Here is a 14872-nt window from a genome sequence, read left to right on the forward strand (position 1 = left end):
GTATTCGCCTCCGCAATCTGATCGCATTGATACTCTTTCCATGATGCGTCTCCACTTTAGACTTAAACTCCTTGAACTTGTCAAAAGTTTCAGACTTGTAGCGCATCAAATAGATGTATCCGATTTTCGAGTAGTCATCTGTGAAGGTGAAGAAATATCGAAAACCGCCCCTTGCCTCGGTTGACATTGTTCCACACACATCAGTATGAATGAGCTCAAATACTTCCTTGGCCCTATTCCCCTTTGACCTAAAAGGTCTCTTAGTCATCTTGCCTTCGAGACAGGACTCACACTTCGAAAACGGTTCCTTCTCAAGACCTTTGATAAGATCTTGATCAACCATCGCATGAATCCTTCTTTCGTTGGCATGACCAAGTCTAAGGTGCCATAAGTACGTTTCATTCATTGAAGTTGAAGGTTCTTTTCTTTTCTTAGAAATTTTCGATGTAGTATTGAGTTCTGATTTACGTTGATTAAATTGTGTAGAAGTGATTGTGTACAGATTGTTTTCCATGATACCACGACAGATATAAGAACCATCTTTCTTAATAACGCAATTGTCATTAAAAGAAATCGAATATCAATCAAAAGACAATTTAGAAACTGAAATTAAATTTCTTCTAAAAGAAGGTATCAACAAAACATTCTTCAAAATCAAAAATCTATCACTAGAAAAACGTAAATAAACGTCTCCCACTGCAACGGCCGCCACTTTCGTAGCGTCGCCCAGCTGGACTTATATCTTACGATCATGTAACCGTCTTGTCACCTGCATTAAGTCAGGATCAAAACAAATATGATCAGTTGCTCCAGTATCAATAACCCAAGTATGAGTAGATGTCGAAGCCAAACATGACTCGACTACTAGAGCATGGTGCATACCTGTAGCCTTGCCCTTTTTAGGACAATCTGGCTTCCAATGACCCTTCTCTCCACACTTGAAGCACTTTCCAGTAGGCTTCTTGTCACCCCGCTGTTTCTTCTTTCCCTTAGCATTCTTAGCTGCCACTGGGTTCGACGCCTTTTTCTTTCCTTTTATAGGCTTAGAGCCAGAGGAATTAGGCGCCAAACTCATCATAGCTACCTTAGCTTGAACCATAAGGTCCTCCGCCGACTGAAGTTCAGTCAGCAGCTCTGCCAAAGTGTAATTCCGCTTGTTCATCTCGAAATTGAGCTTGAACTGTTGGAAGCTAGGGGGAAGACTCTGAAGGATTATAGTAACCTGGGACTCGGGATTGATCGTCCCTCCCAAAACCTCAATCTGGTTGAGGTGACTCATCATCGCGAGGACGTGTTGCCTCACAGACGAGCCTTCCTTCATAGACTTCGTCATGATACTCCGAAAAGCTTGAGACTTAGCCGTTCGATTCTGAGTACCAAAAAGATTTGCGAGATTCGTCATGATCTCGGCGGCAGTTTCCATGACAGAATGCTGATGCTTGAGTACTGATGACATAGAAGCCAACATATAGCACTTAGCCATCTCATTCGCCTTATGCCACCGTCTATGCGCATCTCGCAGTGCTTCCGCGGCATTAGCTGCCGGCACAGCTGGGCGTGGAGTAGTGAGCACAAACTTGTACTCTTCGGCTGTGAGAACGATATCCAAGTTTTGTTTCCATTTTATGTAATTTTGGCCCTCGAGTTTGTTTTCTTTGAGAATGGCAGAAAGAGGATTAAAAGACATCTTGACGGATTTTATTGCACTGCAAAAAGAAGATTTTACTATTTGTTATAAACTTATGTAAGGAAATTGAGTAGATTAACCATAAAACTTTTCAAAATCTTACAACAGCAAAATTAATAAATTGTATCCTCCTCTGGAGGTTAATACGCATTAAAAATTCAACAATTTACTGGTCACAACACCGACGTATCAATAGCTTCCTCCTCTGGAGGTCGACACATCTAATGTTGCCTAAGCACGACCATCAGGTTTAGCATTACAGAATTTTATTTCTACAACACACTCCCATAACAATGTTTAAATTCTGATTGAACCCTGAAACTCGTAGTTCCTTAGGATTATTGTCCCTACTCTGTAGGTGGCGATAATATTAGGAACCACTTTCTAGTTCATTCTATTTATTATTTGAGAAGTCCGCCCTTATGAATTTATTGTTTTCGTAGGATTATTGTCCCTCCTCTGTAGGTGGCGATAATATTAGAAAATCAGCTTCACAATATTTGGCAGTCCAACCGATGGAGACCATATATAAACTTTTAGTTCATAATTATCGCTTAGATATTTGAGTTATGGTTTTAATTAATTATCCTTTAGCCTTAAGGCAGATTAAGACTAATTAAATTCTGTTGGTATTTAATTGACTGGATAATTAAATCTTTTATTATCTTTAATATCTTAGTTTAGGAATTATTAATCTAGAAATTAATTCTTATTCATGTCATACTATAAGATATATCTAAAATAAAGTACATTATTTATAATCTTAACTAGACATGAAAAATTAAATTCATATAATTTCCAAGTTCAAGATTTAGGAAGAAAATGAATTATATTATTTAACGTAATCTTATATATATCTACCTTATTATAGATTCTAGATATATTATATTTAGGAAACTATTAAATTATTCTTATCTATATCATCTAGGATATAAAATATTCATAGATATAGAAAATAATCCAAATATTCATAAAATCTAGGGAAATCTTCCCAAAATATTTTATTTCATTAAATAATATTATTTTTAATGATTTTTATTAATTAAACAATTAAATAATCATTAAAATAATCTTTCGTCAATATCTTGCGATTCGAGGTTGGCACGAATCTACACGACGAAGATTTGAAGATATCCTCCCGGAGACACTTGCCGGAGCGGCGAGATCGCCGCCCGACTGCCGCCGGCAGGCGCGCGCACTGGGCGCGCCGCTTCCTCCCTTCTTCGCGACGATTGCACGCCGCGAACCCCTTTCCGTCGCTGACAATCCAGCTGCGCAGCAAGAGCCGCGCAGCTCCGGCGTCTTCTCTCTGCTCCGGCGGCCTTGCGCTAACCAGCAGCCGCCGTCTCCGGCGATGCTGCTCTCGGTCGTGCGCCGCTAGGGCTAGGCGACTAGGGTTAGGGTTAGGGTTGAGGCTCGGCGCCTCGGTGGCTCTCGGACGAGCCACCGCGCCTCTCTCTTCCGCGCGACGTTGCGGATTCCGGCTAGGGTTGCGGTCTCGCCCGGCGATGCGCACGAGCCCATGCTCGTCGGCGCATCGCCGCGTGATCACGTCCCTCGGCTCCCACTGGTCTGTCGGCAATCGTCGAGCTCGATCGGGTGCCACCTAGGGTTGCGAAGAATCTTGGCCGGCGGCGCGCGCGAGCCCATGCTCGCCGGCGCGTCGCCCCTTGATCGTCGACCCTCGGCTCCCCTTTCGTCGACTAGTTCGTCGAATTCGTTCGGGCGCCGGCTAGGGTTAGGCGGGTTCGGCTGGTGGCGCGCGCGAGTCCAATCTCGCCGGCGGGTCGCCCCTTACCCGTCTCTCTCGGCTCCCACTCAATTCGACAACCCTACTCCGATCGCATGTAGTGTGATTCGTCCCGGCGTAAGCGCCGACGAATCGCACATCTCGTGCGTTCGAATAATTCAAGTTCTATGATTCGAATGTTCTTGAGTTCAACATGCATATACAAAAATAACAAAATCACAAGAACATACTTTGTAATCAAATAATACATGCATACATGAATTTCGCGAAATTTAAATCCAAATAATTAGAGCCAAAGACTGGCTCTGAAACCAATTGTTGGAACTGGCAGCGGAAGCGGGCGCGTAAATAACAATCACATAATAATCAGATCTATTTAGCAGATTATTTAGACAAAACCTATTCGCGTAATTATCACATGTATCATGCTCATAACTTGAATTAATCATGCTTTAAGAATAATGAAACCTAAAACATGCTTTTCTACGGAGCAGAAAAATACCTAATTAATTCTCCAAAGAATTGAAGATGGCTAGCTTCTTCTCCACGTGATGCTTTGAGTACTAGACCAAAAATCTTCTCTCTGGTTCCCGAACTGTATCCCAATATCAGTGTGGGCTGATCTTACTAGAATACTAGGAATTAAATAAAGAAGACATAAGAAATCCCTTTTGGAATAGGAGAGGAATTCGAGAATCTCCTCAGCTGGGGAGGGGAATTTTTGAAAATTACAATAATAAAAATTGTGTTTTTTTCTGTCTCCTTTATTCTCCTATTTATGCTAAGTTCCTTTTGGGCCCAGACAGGGATCTATGGAAGGTTTTGGATATGGACTCATCCAATTTACTTTTTACTAATTAAATATTTGTATGTTGCTACTTGCTAGTGAATATTAATCCGCTGCAATATTGTTAGTAATTTATTGCTAACGAGATTTATTTGTTGCTACTTAGCAGTGCAAATGAGTCCGTTGTAATTCCGTTGGTAATTGTATACCAACAAAATTTGTACGTTGCTACTTACCAGTGAATATCAATCCACTACAATGTTGCTAGTAATTTATTACCAGCAACATTTGTTCGTTGCTACTTACTAGTGAATATCAATCTGTTGCAATATTGTTGGTAATTTATTACTAGCGACATTAGGTCATTGCTAATTACCAGTGACTATCAATTTGTTGCTATATACGCTGCTAATCATGACCCGTAATTGTGAAATCAAAATCCATCATAAATTTGCTACTAATTACGCTAGTACATTTACTAGTGGACTTTCCGCTCCCAATCCGCTACTAACAGCAACATACTATATCCGCTACTAATTTTCGCTGGTAATCTGACAGTTTTTTGTAGTGAATTGAACCCACAATTTAATATAAGTTATAATTGGAATATTACGAGCAGCCACTTCCAAATTCGAAATTACAAGTAATCCGGGTTTCCGTTTAACTTTCATTTCCCGTGCTTAAGATTAAAATGTCCATTAATTAATTAATGTCTGCTATTGACTTAATTAATTAACTTCTTATTAATTCCAAGAGTGGACTTAGCATGAAACGCTTATTTATTATTCATAGAGTAATCACACTCCAACTAGCTAGGTTCCGAATAATAAAACCTTGTTTCGCGCTCCTCTTGAGGACATTATCAAATGAGACTCAGCTCGCGCACGATTCAATATAATAGCAATCCTAGCACCGCTAGATACTGATCACCACTACCCAATATATCAGGATAATTGGGTTACGAAAAACCCGCACCATTTGATAAGTCAAAGCAGTGCATAATCAATACCGTATGCTCAATGCTAACCTACATTGATTAAGAAATAAATATTTATCAAGACCTCGCCTTTCAGTAGATAGCCTAAGGCAAGTCTTGCTGTTAGATCCGTTCAGTGCTATACCACACCAATGTCATCTTATTTCAGTAAGGCTTAGAAATATGCGGACTGACATTGCAACCTTTCTCGTTGGATAGTCAAATTCCAACTAGGTTGTGAAATTCATCTTTTTCTTTGTTTAGAACTGACCGTATTACCTTAAAGTGGACGACGCCCACAACCGGTCTACTAAAACAAAGACTTAGACTTTGTTAGGCTAACTTATACATTTAAACATGCATTAACATCCATTAAATGTAAAACATAACAACATTATGACAAAAAATAATCTGTTTTATTTATTGGAAAATAAAATAAGAGTTTTACAGTATTCAATCACTCGAAACGTGATTTCTAGTATACAAACTCTAACAACCCACACCCCGTACACTCCGGATGAGATGATGCAGATGTTCAAAGCCTACTTGGCAGTCTCCGAAGACACAGATGTTGGCATGAACCAAACCGGGGAAACGTATTGGTGACGCATCACTCGTCTTTACAATGAAACCCAACCGGAGGGAACCATCTATCGCAATGATAGTATGGTACGCAATTGCATCTTCAGATGCAACGAGATAATCGGTATGTTGTAGGGGTATTACCAACAAGAAGAGCGCGCGGGGGGGGGGGGGGGGGGGGGGGAGGGGGGGAGCGGCAAGTGCGAGCTCGACATCATCAATGCGGCCTTGGCGACCTACCAAAGCTTGGAGTTGAAACCGTTCAAGTACCTCAGTTGTTGGCAGGAGGAGCGCCAACATCTGAAGTATAGGGGTGGCGTAGTAGCATCCTCCTCCAGCTCCTCCAGCAAACTGTCGAGATCGGTAGCCCTATCCGACTGCGCCTCCGATGATGTGGCTACCCAGCTTGCCGGAACTAACTTGGGTAGCTCCGACGCTGGCCCGAGCAGTTCCCGCCATCACGCCCCGAACAACTCGTTGTGGGCCCTCTTGGGTCAACTCAATATGACCGATACGTCTAACATGACTCCCGACCAACTTGCAACACATGTGGGAATGATCCGGGGTCTCAAGAGAACATTGGGGATAGAGGACTAGTCTTCCACGTGGGTATTTTTTAGTCTTTAATTATGTAATTTTTAATTTGTAGGATTTTAATTATGTATTTTTTTTTTATTTTCTAGGATTTTAATTATGTATTTTTATTTTTTAAAATTTTAATTATGTAATTTTTATTTTTTGGGATTTTAATTATGTAATTTTTATTTTTTAATGTATTTTTATAATGTAGAAATGTTTTTAGTAATTGAAATATTTAAATTGAATAATAGAATGGTGGGACCCTTGAGCTTGTCCTTAGCTAAGTGCACGGATGTTGGTGTTGTGCTCACAGATGGGGATGCTCTAACTTTTTGAGAGTTTGTTCAGGAGAAAAGGGAAAATCATGGCACCAACCCCGAGTCCACAAGCCAAGCTACCAGAAAACTCAAAATCTCAATTCGGATTGAAGCCTTGAAAGACCACCTTAATCCGGATATTCCAGATGGATTATGTAATGACAAAGAACAGGGACATCCAAATCTTCCTGTCAAACTTTACAAAAGGCGCCCCATTCTAAGAGAGAAGACTTGCCTTTTGCTTGGATTGGAAGACAATAAGAAAAGTTCCATTGATGACAACAGTAATGCCATAAGTTGCTGGAGAATTTGCATTTAAAAAAAATGATAGATGGTTTCACTTTCATCCTTGCATAGCGCACACCTATCATCACCAATCCCTTGTGCTACATGCTTGCATAATCTTCCTTTGTATTGATTCTTCTATGGAGCAAAATCCACACATGCAGTTGCGCTCGTGGCGGAGCAATTTTCATCCAAGCCAATCTTCCATCTTCCATGTCTCTTGAGTCCATTTGGCAATTGATCTGCAAAAAATATTTAGAGACCATAAAGGAAGGTGCATTAGTGTTAAAAGCCCACACCCTCACATCCCTTGAGCTTCCTCTCATCCTCTAACGATTCACAACATGCAAAAGATCTCCAACTAAGTTCTCTTCCCAAGAAAAAAGCTTTCTTCTCCATTGGAATTTCCATGTCCATTTTCAAACAGTAACGAATTCAGAACTCGAAATGGATGGGGCGGAATTAAATATATAAAAAATTTAATATAATTTTTAATAATAATATTAGTTAATATATTAAATAAAATGTAATAATACAAAAGTCATACTATAAGTTAAGTAGTAAATATTTAGACTCCATAAATATTTCAAATATTTATTTTGGTATACAAGTAATAATATGCAATAAAAATCACATAAAATAAGCACTTTATAGTACTAATAAATGGTAGTAAAATGTAGTACATCAAATATTTTAAAAAAATTATTTAACTAAAAATAAATAGTAATATAACGATAATATGTGTAAATAAATAAAAATATAGATCTATAAAATATTTTAATGGATTGATTTGGTAATAAGAAGTCATTTGAATTGATAAAATAAAATAAAGAAAGTAAGGTTAAAAAAAAGTAAAAAAATGCTTGAGGCTTCTTAGTTAAAAGACAAACAACATAACCACTAGGCTAATAACTTTAATATGACATTTATTAAAAATTTATATTTTTCTACATACAGAGGAGGCGATTTTGTTATTTCCGGCTTGACCATAGAGGCTCTTCTCATGCCGGGAAAGGGCGATCGCCGGCTCCTATCCCCTAGATCCGCCGGTCATCCAAACCCATCCCTAGTGCAATTAATCCAATTTAAAATTATATTGCATATTTTCATCTAATAATATTATTAGTATGATAATATTTTACTACTACAAATTTTGCATATATTCTTATCCCTAATTATAATAAATCTATAGGGAATAAAAGTGTAGCAAAAAAAAAGGCCGCGGACCCTAGCCATTTGATCAACTCAAAAAAATTGAACTCGAAAACGTTGCGCGAGGAGAGGGCGGACATGAGGATATTACGAAAACACCCCTCCACCTCCGTATATAAAATTGGTTGCTTCCGTCCGTTCCCGGCGATTTTCCCATAATTTTACTCCCACCGCAAATTAGGAGAATTGCGAGAGAAAGTATATGAGCAAACAAACCCTTGTGTGCTTCAAATTTCGAGAAATTGAAGCTCCGAGATCTCCCAGACTGTGTGTGTTTTGTATGTGTGCGAGATCGTGAAAAACAAATCTTCATGGCTATGGGGACGGAACGATCCAAGGCGTTGCACAATTTCACGATGCCGTGCGGCCTCCGCTGGGGCAATCACCGGATCCTCCGCTGCATGAGGGTCAACTCCGACGCCCAAACCTCCCCCCTCCGCCGCCACTCCGATCACCACCCAATCCAGCAGCGCCGCACCACCAGGGAGCGCAATAAGGACGACTTTCTCAACGAATCGCCCAAAACGTGCGCCCGTGGATTCTCCGAGGACGCCGACAACGGGATTGCCGCCACCAGGGAGAAAGTCATGCTCGATCTCCAGACGGCGGCGGATAAGATGAAGGATGCGATCTTCAAGGACGGCCTCGAGGAAGGGGAGGTCGCCGCCGCCTCCCTGCCTCCTGCCGAGGCCGAGGGTTACTGCCCCTGGAATTTGAGGACGCGCCGCGCCGCGCCGGGAAGGAGCAGTGGCGACTCCGCCGCCGATGTCGGCGGCGGGAAGAGTTTCAGGACGGATTTGCCGCGGCCGGCTGGATCCTCTCAGATTCGGTCAGGGCAGAAATCGCCGATGCGTAAGAGTGACGACGGCGGTGCGGCGGCGGCGAGCGGGAAGAAGAGAGAGCGGGAGAAGTTCTCAGTGGCGCTATCGAAGCGAGACATCGAGGAGGATTTCTACGCGATGGTAGGTCACCGGCCGCCCCGTAGACCGAAGAAGAGGCCGAGGATTGTTCAGAAGCAATTGGATGTAAGCCTCAAATTCCGAATTGACCTAATTTCTTCATAGCTTGATTTGTCTCTGATTGATGATTTGTCGTGCATCACTGTTCCATTGATTGATCTTTCCAATTCTGATGATTTATTGAATAATTGAATTTCGGCAGACCTTATTTCCGGGATTGTGGCTGACGGAAGTTACAACAGACATGTACAAGGTTATTGAAGCTGCCCCTCATTAGGTGAATTGAAATCTTCTCGTTTCAATGTCAAGATTTTTGCCTTTTTTGAAGTCCTGTTTTTGAGTGTGATTCATGGCTCAATTTGCAGTTTTTCAACGGAGATAGGATTGTTCTTGCTCGTTACTGATATAGAGGCTTATTGCACCAGCATTGTTCAATCGGGGTTGGCGCCAAGTGCCGAAATTCCTCGTGCTGTTGAAGGGAAAGGTTTACAGCTGCTTTGCTTTAGGGATTCTGATTTTTGCTTCTTTCACTGGTTATAATTGTTCATATATATGTTTCTCTTTTTTCATGGAATAAAGTTCATTCATATAGTGGAAAAGTAAGTTAGGGATTTTTTTTCTTTCTACTTTCTCTCAATTGGAACTCCTGTCCTTTATGTCTGATATATCCAACCTTAAAATTCTCATTTTTAACAAACTGCGAGCACTGTTTACTGTCTTTTTGTACTTGGTGATGATAGCTGTGATTTCTGCACATAGTTTCTCGGGTTGATTATTAAATTTATCAGAAATATAATGGTATGTTGGTTTCTGTTAGATTGTGGAGTATTGATGGATGTTACTTTAGTAGTGTTGATTTTAATGGCATTTCTCATCGGTGATGGAGAGTATAAGTTATAACTCCTGTAGGCCTTCTAAGACTTCAATTTCTTAGCAATGCACATTAAACTCAACTAGTGGAGAAGCCTCGAGCTCGTTCTTTCGTTAGTTTTTGCCTAAACCCATCCTGAAGAATCAGAGTTGAACATGGCAGATTGACTGAAGTGCATTTGCAATCTACTTTGTGCGTTGTATTGTTTTAGTCATAAATATTGAAGCTTCATCTGGAACTAGAAGCATTTGCTTTCTAGTGCTGGTAAGTTAGAGATGGGCTTTCTGATTCTCAAGAGTTTGATTTTCATTAGAGATAGCATCTCTGTTTCTCCCTTCCACTTCACCTTCAAACTTCTGTCAAAAGCATTTTTTGGCTTTGATCTTATTCCCTGTTAATGTTTCTTGATGGATTTGCTGCTTATTTGGCTTCTTCATTGATCTGATCTTGGTCCTTGCACCATGACTAGATTTCAGATATCATGTTCTGAAATCACAGCCCACAACACAGATCAAGGAGGTGCGTCATGGTCGATTCCGGTAGGTTTTTGGTTAACTGGAAACATACTCTGTAACTGATTCTTTGATGATCTTTTCAGTAAGAACAGAATATTGAAAAAATTTGGAGGTATAAATATGGGGTGGACTTTGATTCGTCCTTCCCTAGATTTATTAGGAGTACTATTTAAATTTAGGGTGTCCACTATACATGGCCGGGCCAAGCCACAAAGTATGGCCAGGCCACAAAATCGTGGTCGGGTCACCAATGCCCATGTTTCCCACTATAGTGGACATGGCCAAGCCATCAAAATTTTTATTTTTTCCATTTTATTTATATTTTAATTAAAAATAGGTATATTTATAGAATTTGTGTAGGAAAGAGGTAAAAAAATGTGTATACTTATAGAATTTAAAAAAAAAAAAAATCAAAAAATATGGAGAGCCGCAGCTCGTGGCCAATACAATAGGAGGGCCACGGCTCCCGCCCAAGAGCCGCGGCCGGGCCACGATCGTGGCGCGCCCACGTCCACCCCCTCCCGCCGCGGCTGCCCACCCCAGTCACTATAGGGAGCCGCGGCTCTCCCGTGGCCCGGCCGCGGCTCCCCTATAGTGGACACTCTTAGATGTATCTTGATTAGTTGAGTTGATATGAGTGATTGGTTGGGAATTTGGGATTTGTGAAAGTACAGAAGAAAACGAAAAATATTTGGAGTGGTTTTGGAACTTTTGTTTCAGGCAATATTTTCGAAACTCAAACTCAACCAAGTTGTGATTTTTCTTGATTCACCTACTCATGTATTTGTTGACACATATTTCCTCCGTTAGTCATTAATTATTCCAACTTTTTTTTACACCGGCCAATAAATGTTTTGTGATTAGGAATTTTAGTTGAGTTCGGTATAAGTTAAAACATATAAATAATATCGGTGGAAAACAAAAATATATAATGCGAGTCTAATTTCAATTAGTTTTATAAAAAAATTGAGTTGAATGAGTTAGTAGAATATGAGAGATATATCTTGTGTATAGTAAAATTGAATTGAGACCCCTAAAGACCCCTAATCACAGATTGACTAAAACGGCATACCGGAACTTCTAACTATGGATGAAGAATTGAAGATATCACATTTAATTGATGACACTGATTTTAAGAGATGTTTTCTGTGATAAGTGAAGAGAGAAAATATATTGTTAAATATTAATGATAGAGAATATTTTTAAAAAATATGAAATATTTTGTGAGACAAACTAACGAGGAAAGTTGAGACATTTACCTTGAGCAAATGAACTGTACATGTCTATGCCAAACTTTATTTATTATATAATTGATACTGGCCCTAATATCATGTACTCCCTCCGTCCCTGATTAAGAGTCACACTTTTCCATTTCGGTCCGTCCCAATTAAGAGTCACACTTCATTTTTACCATAAATAGTAAGTAGGTCCCATATTCCACTAACTCATTTCACTCACATTTTATTATAAAACCAATATAAAAAAATGTGTCCCACATTCCACTAACTTTTTCAACCAACTTTTCTTTACATTTTTTAAAACCCGTGCCCGGTCAAAGTGTGACTCCTAATCGGGGGCGAAAGGAGTAACTTTCAAAAAGTTGAATCCTGTGCCGTCCTACAAGTGTGACATCTTTTGTGGGACGGAGGGGGTATATAATGGATATTGGCCCTAATATCATGTAACTTTCAAAAAGTTGAATTTTTCCAACGAACTTTTAACTTGATAAATAATATCACGAATTTTACTAGAGTTTTGTTATTTTTCACCAGCGAAAAAATTCCGGCAAATAATATCATGATACAGACTTTTTTCCATAATTTCTTGATGACAACTGCGAAAGCATCATGTTCTTCAATCTTTGTAGATACATTCTCTTGAACCACATCCTCCAAAATTGTTCTTCAATCCATTAATATAGTCGGAATTTTTTAGCCGATAGGATATAACAAACTCCGGTAAATTTCATGATATTATTTGCCAAATTGAAACGTGGAAAGAACCCAACCTTTTGAAAGTTTCATAATATTAAGGGACAATACCCCATTATATAGTTACATGTATATTATACACGATAGACAAACAAATCATAGGAAAATGATCAAAACAATATTGCATCTTAATACAGAAATGTAGCCCAAATCGCGGCCCTATGATTAGGTGATCTGATGGTCAATAACTAACTAAAAACACGGAAGATCATTATTAATTTGTTTTAGTCCGGTTTAAAATTTAGGTTTAATGTCAATTGTAGATCATTTCAGATCATCCTTTATTAACATGACCTAAAAATAAATTAACAATAACCTAAAAAAGTTCTCCACGTTATTTTGTCCTGCATTTTAATAATAAGATCTTAGCTTTGCATAAATCACAACTCAGAAAACATACATGTATAATTTATTCGATTTATTTGATGATATATTTCGAAATCTTTTCACTACGATCAATACCATCTATACGGAAAAAGACCTCATATTAGGGAAAGTTCGAAACAAGTTACCGAGCTTCGCTTGAGATTTTTATTCTCAGGCACATTTATTCATAAGTGATTAATCAGTTTTTATATGAAACCATATAGGAGTACTTTATTATTTATATTTATCATTAAAGATTTGCGTGCACTGTTGTAGATTTGGGGCTCAATGCTAGGCCTGGCTTGACCTTATTATCCCATACAATTTTAGTGTTACCATGGAAAGAAAACGAAAACCTAATGAGTCTTTTTTTTTGCTCTTATAGTCTTCTTCTTATAAAAACAGCCTTTTTTCTTTCATTTTATTATTTTCCACAAAACTAATCCTTTTTGTATTTGGTATATTTGTCTTTCTTAGAAGGTGAACTTCATTTTTCCGCTATAAATACTCTAATTATTTTCTCTTTCTATCTCTATCATATTTTACCGATTTTGTATGTAAAATCCATGTTGTCTCGAAAGTCTCTATTTTTTGTGGACGGAGAAAGGATATTTAATTTAGCTAAAACTTAGACCATCTTCAATAATAAACTAAAACTCAAAATGGTATTGGCAATTAGCTCCCATTTTTTGGTTTTTGAGTAAAATATACTCCATCCACCCACAAAATATGCACTCTTTTCTTTTAGTCCGTTCAACAAAAATATGCACTTTCTAATTTTGAAAACTCTTTTCTCTCTGATGAGGTGAGACTCATTCTCCAGTAACAATACATTAATTACTTTTTCTTTCTATTTATTTCTTATTTTATTAATTGTGCATTAAAACTCGTGCCCAACAACAAATGCATACTCTTGTGGGACGAAAAGAGTATCTATCTATATTTAGATTTACACTAATATAAAACCAAAATACTTTTTCAAATCCTGTGAATACAAAACATATTCTCCGTATAGATTATATTCTTTTAAATTTGAGTTACTATAAGTGATTGGTATAAAATCACTATTTAATATAATATTTATATTAAAATAAATTCGAACTTAATACAAATAATTAGATATACTCTTAGCATAAATATACCACAAATTCTTTATTTCATTTTTATCTTTTAATTTAAAATATTATTTGACATTTACCCGACTCAACCTTCAACCTATTTATTAAAATTAATAATATACCTGTTAAATTATATTTAATCATTTTAAAGTGCAAGTTGGAGAAAAAAATATGGATGGACATTATCTATTAAAGTCGAAACATTATAATTGACCGGTCAGTGGTGATGTGATTTGACATAAAATAATCACGTTAGATGCCTGGTTTATACTTCAACAAATACTTTTATCTATCTAATTTGATAATGCCTCGGTCTCATTTAAGATATTAATATTCCACGTTACGCTAAACCTTTTCGAGTCACTTTCTGTTATATTTCTTATCAGTGCCTGATCAAAGTGAGACAAACTATCTGGGACGGAGGGAGTATATCATACTCCATCTGTTTCATTCAAGATGATCACCTTTCGTTTTTTTATTTGTCCCAATCAAAATGACCACTTTCCAATTTTAGAAATAACTTACTCCCTCCTCTCTCCCCATTAAAATATTCAACTACATTTTTCCTCTCTACTTTATTCCACCTAACAACACTTCCTAAAATCCCGTGCTACTCAAGAATTTGGCCATCTTAAGTGGGACGAAGGGAGTATCATATTATATTATATTATATTACTTCCTCCGTTCCATACACTACAAAAAACTGTCAATTTACCAGCGAAAATTAGTAGCAGATATAGTATGTTGCTGTTAGTAGCGGATTGGGGGCGGAATATCCGCTAGTAATTATACTAGCGAAATTAGTAGCAAATTTATGATGGATTTTGATTCCTCAATCACATGTCATAGTTAGCAGCGTATATAGCAACAGATTGAT

General features: G+C 38.3%; 1 protein-coding gene across 1 annotated transcript; it reads left to right on the forward strand.

The window, feature by feature from the left end:
- Positions 1 to 8310: 8310 nt before the first annotated feature.
- LOC125223377 (uncharacterized) lies at positions 8311 to 9831 on the forward strand. The gene is made up of 3 exons (XM_048126499.2): positions 8311 to 9200; positions 9337 to 9411; positions 9500 to 9831. Exons 1-2 carry the CDS (start codon positions 8487 to 8489, stop codon positions 9409 to 9411), a joined length of 789 nt encoding a protein of 262 aa, XP_047982456.1. The 5' UTR covers positions 8311 to 8486; the 3' UTR covers positions 9500 to 9831.
- Positions 9832 to 14872: the final 5041 nt, after the last annotated feature.

The sequence above is a fragment of the Salvia hispanica genome, chromosome 1, assembly GCF_029641045.1.
Source record: "Salvia hispanica isolate PSC_SH4W2 chromosome 1, Shi_PSC_v1, whole genome shotgun sequence".
Lineage (NCBI taxonomy): Eukaryota > Viridiplantae > Streptophyta > Magnoliopsida > Lamiales > Lamiaceae > Salvia > Salvia hispanica.

Bases quoted from the DNA above. Each gene is read 5' to 3' on its own strand.
- LOC125223377 (XM_048126499.2), top strand. From the start codon at position 8,487: ATGGCTATGGGGACGGAACGATCCAAGGCGTTGCACAATTTCACGATG. The intron at 9,201-9,336 runs GTAAGCCTCAAA...GAATTTCGGCAG, and splicing joins TTGTTCAGAAGCAATTGGAT to ACCTTATTTCCGGGATTGTG.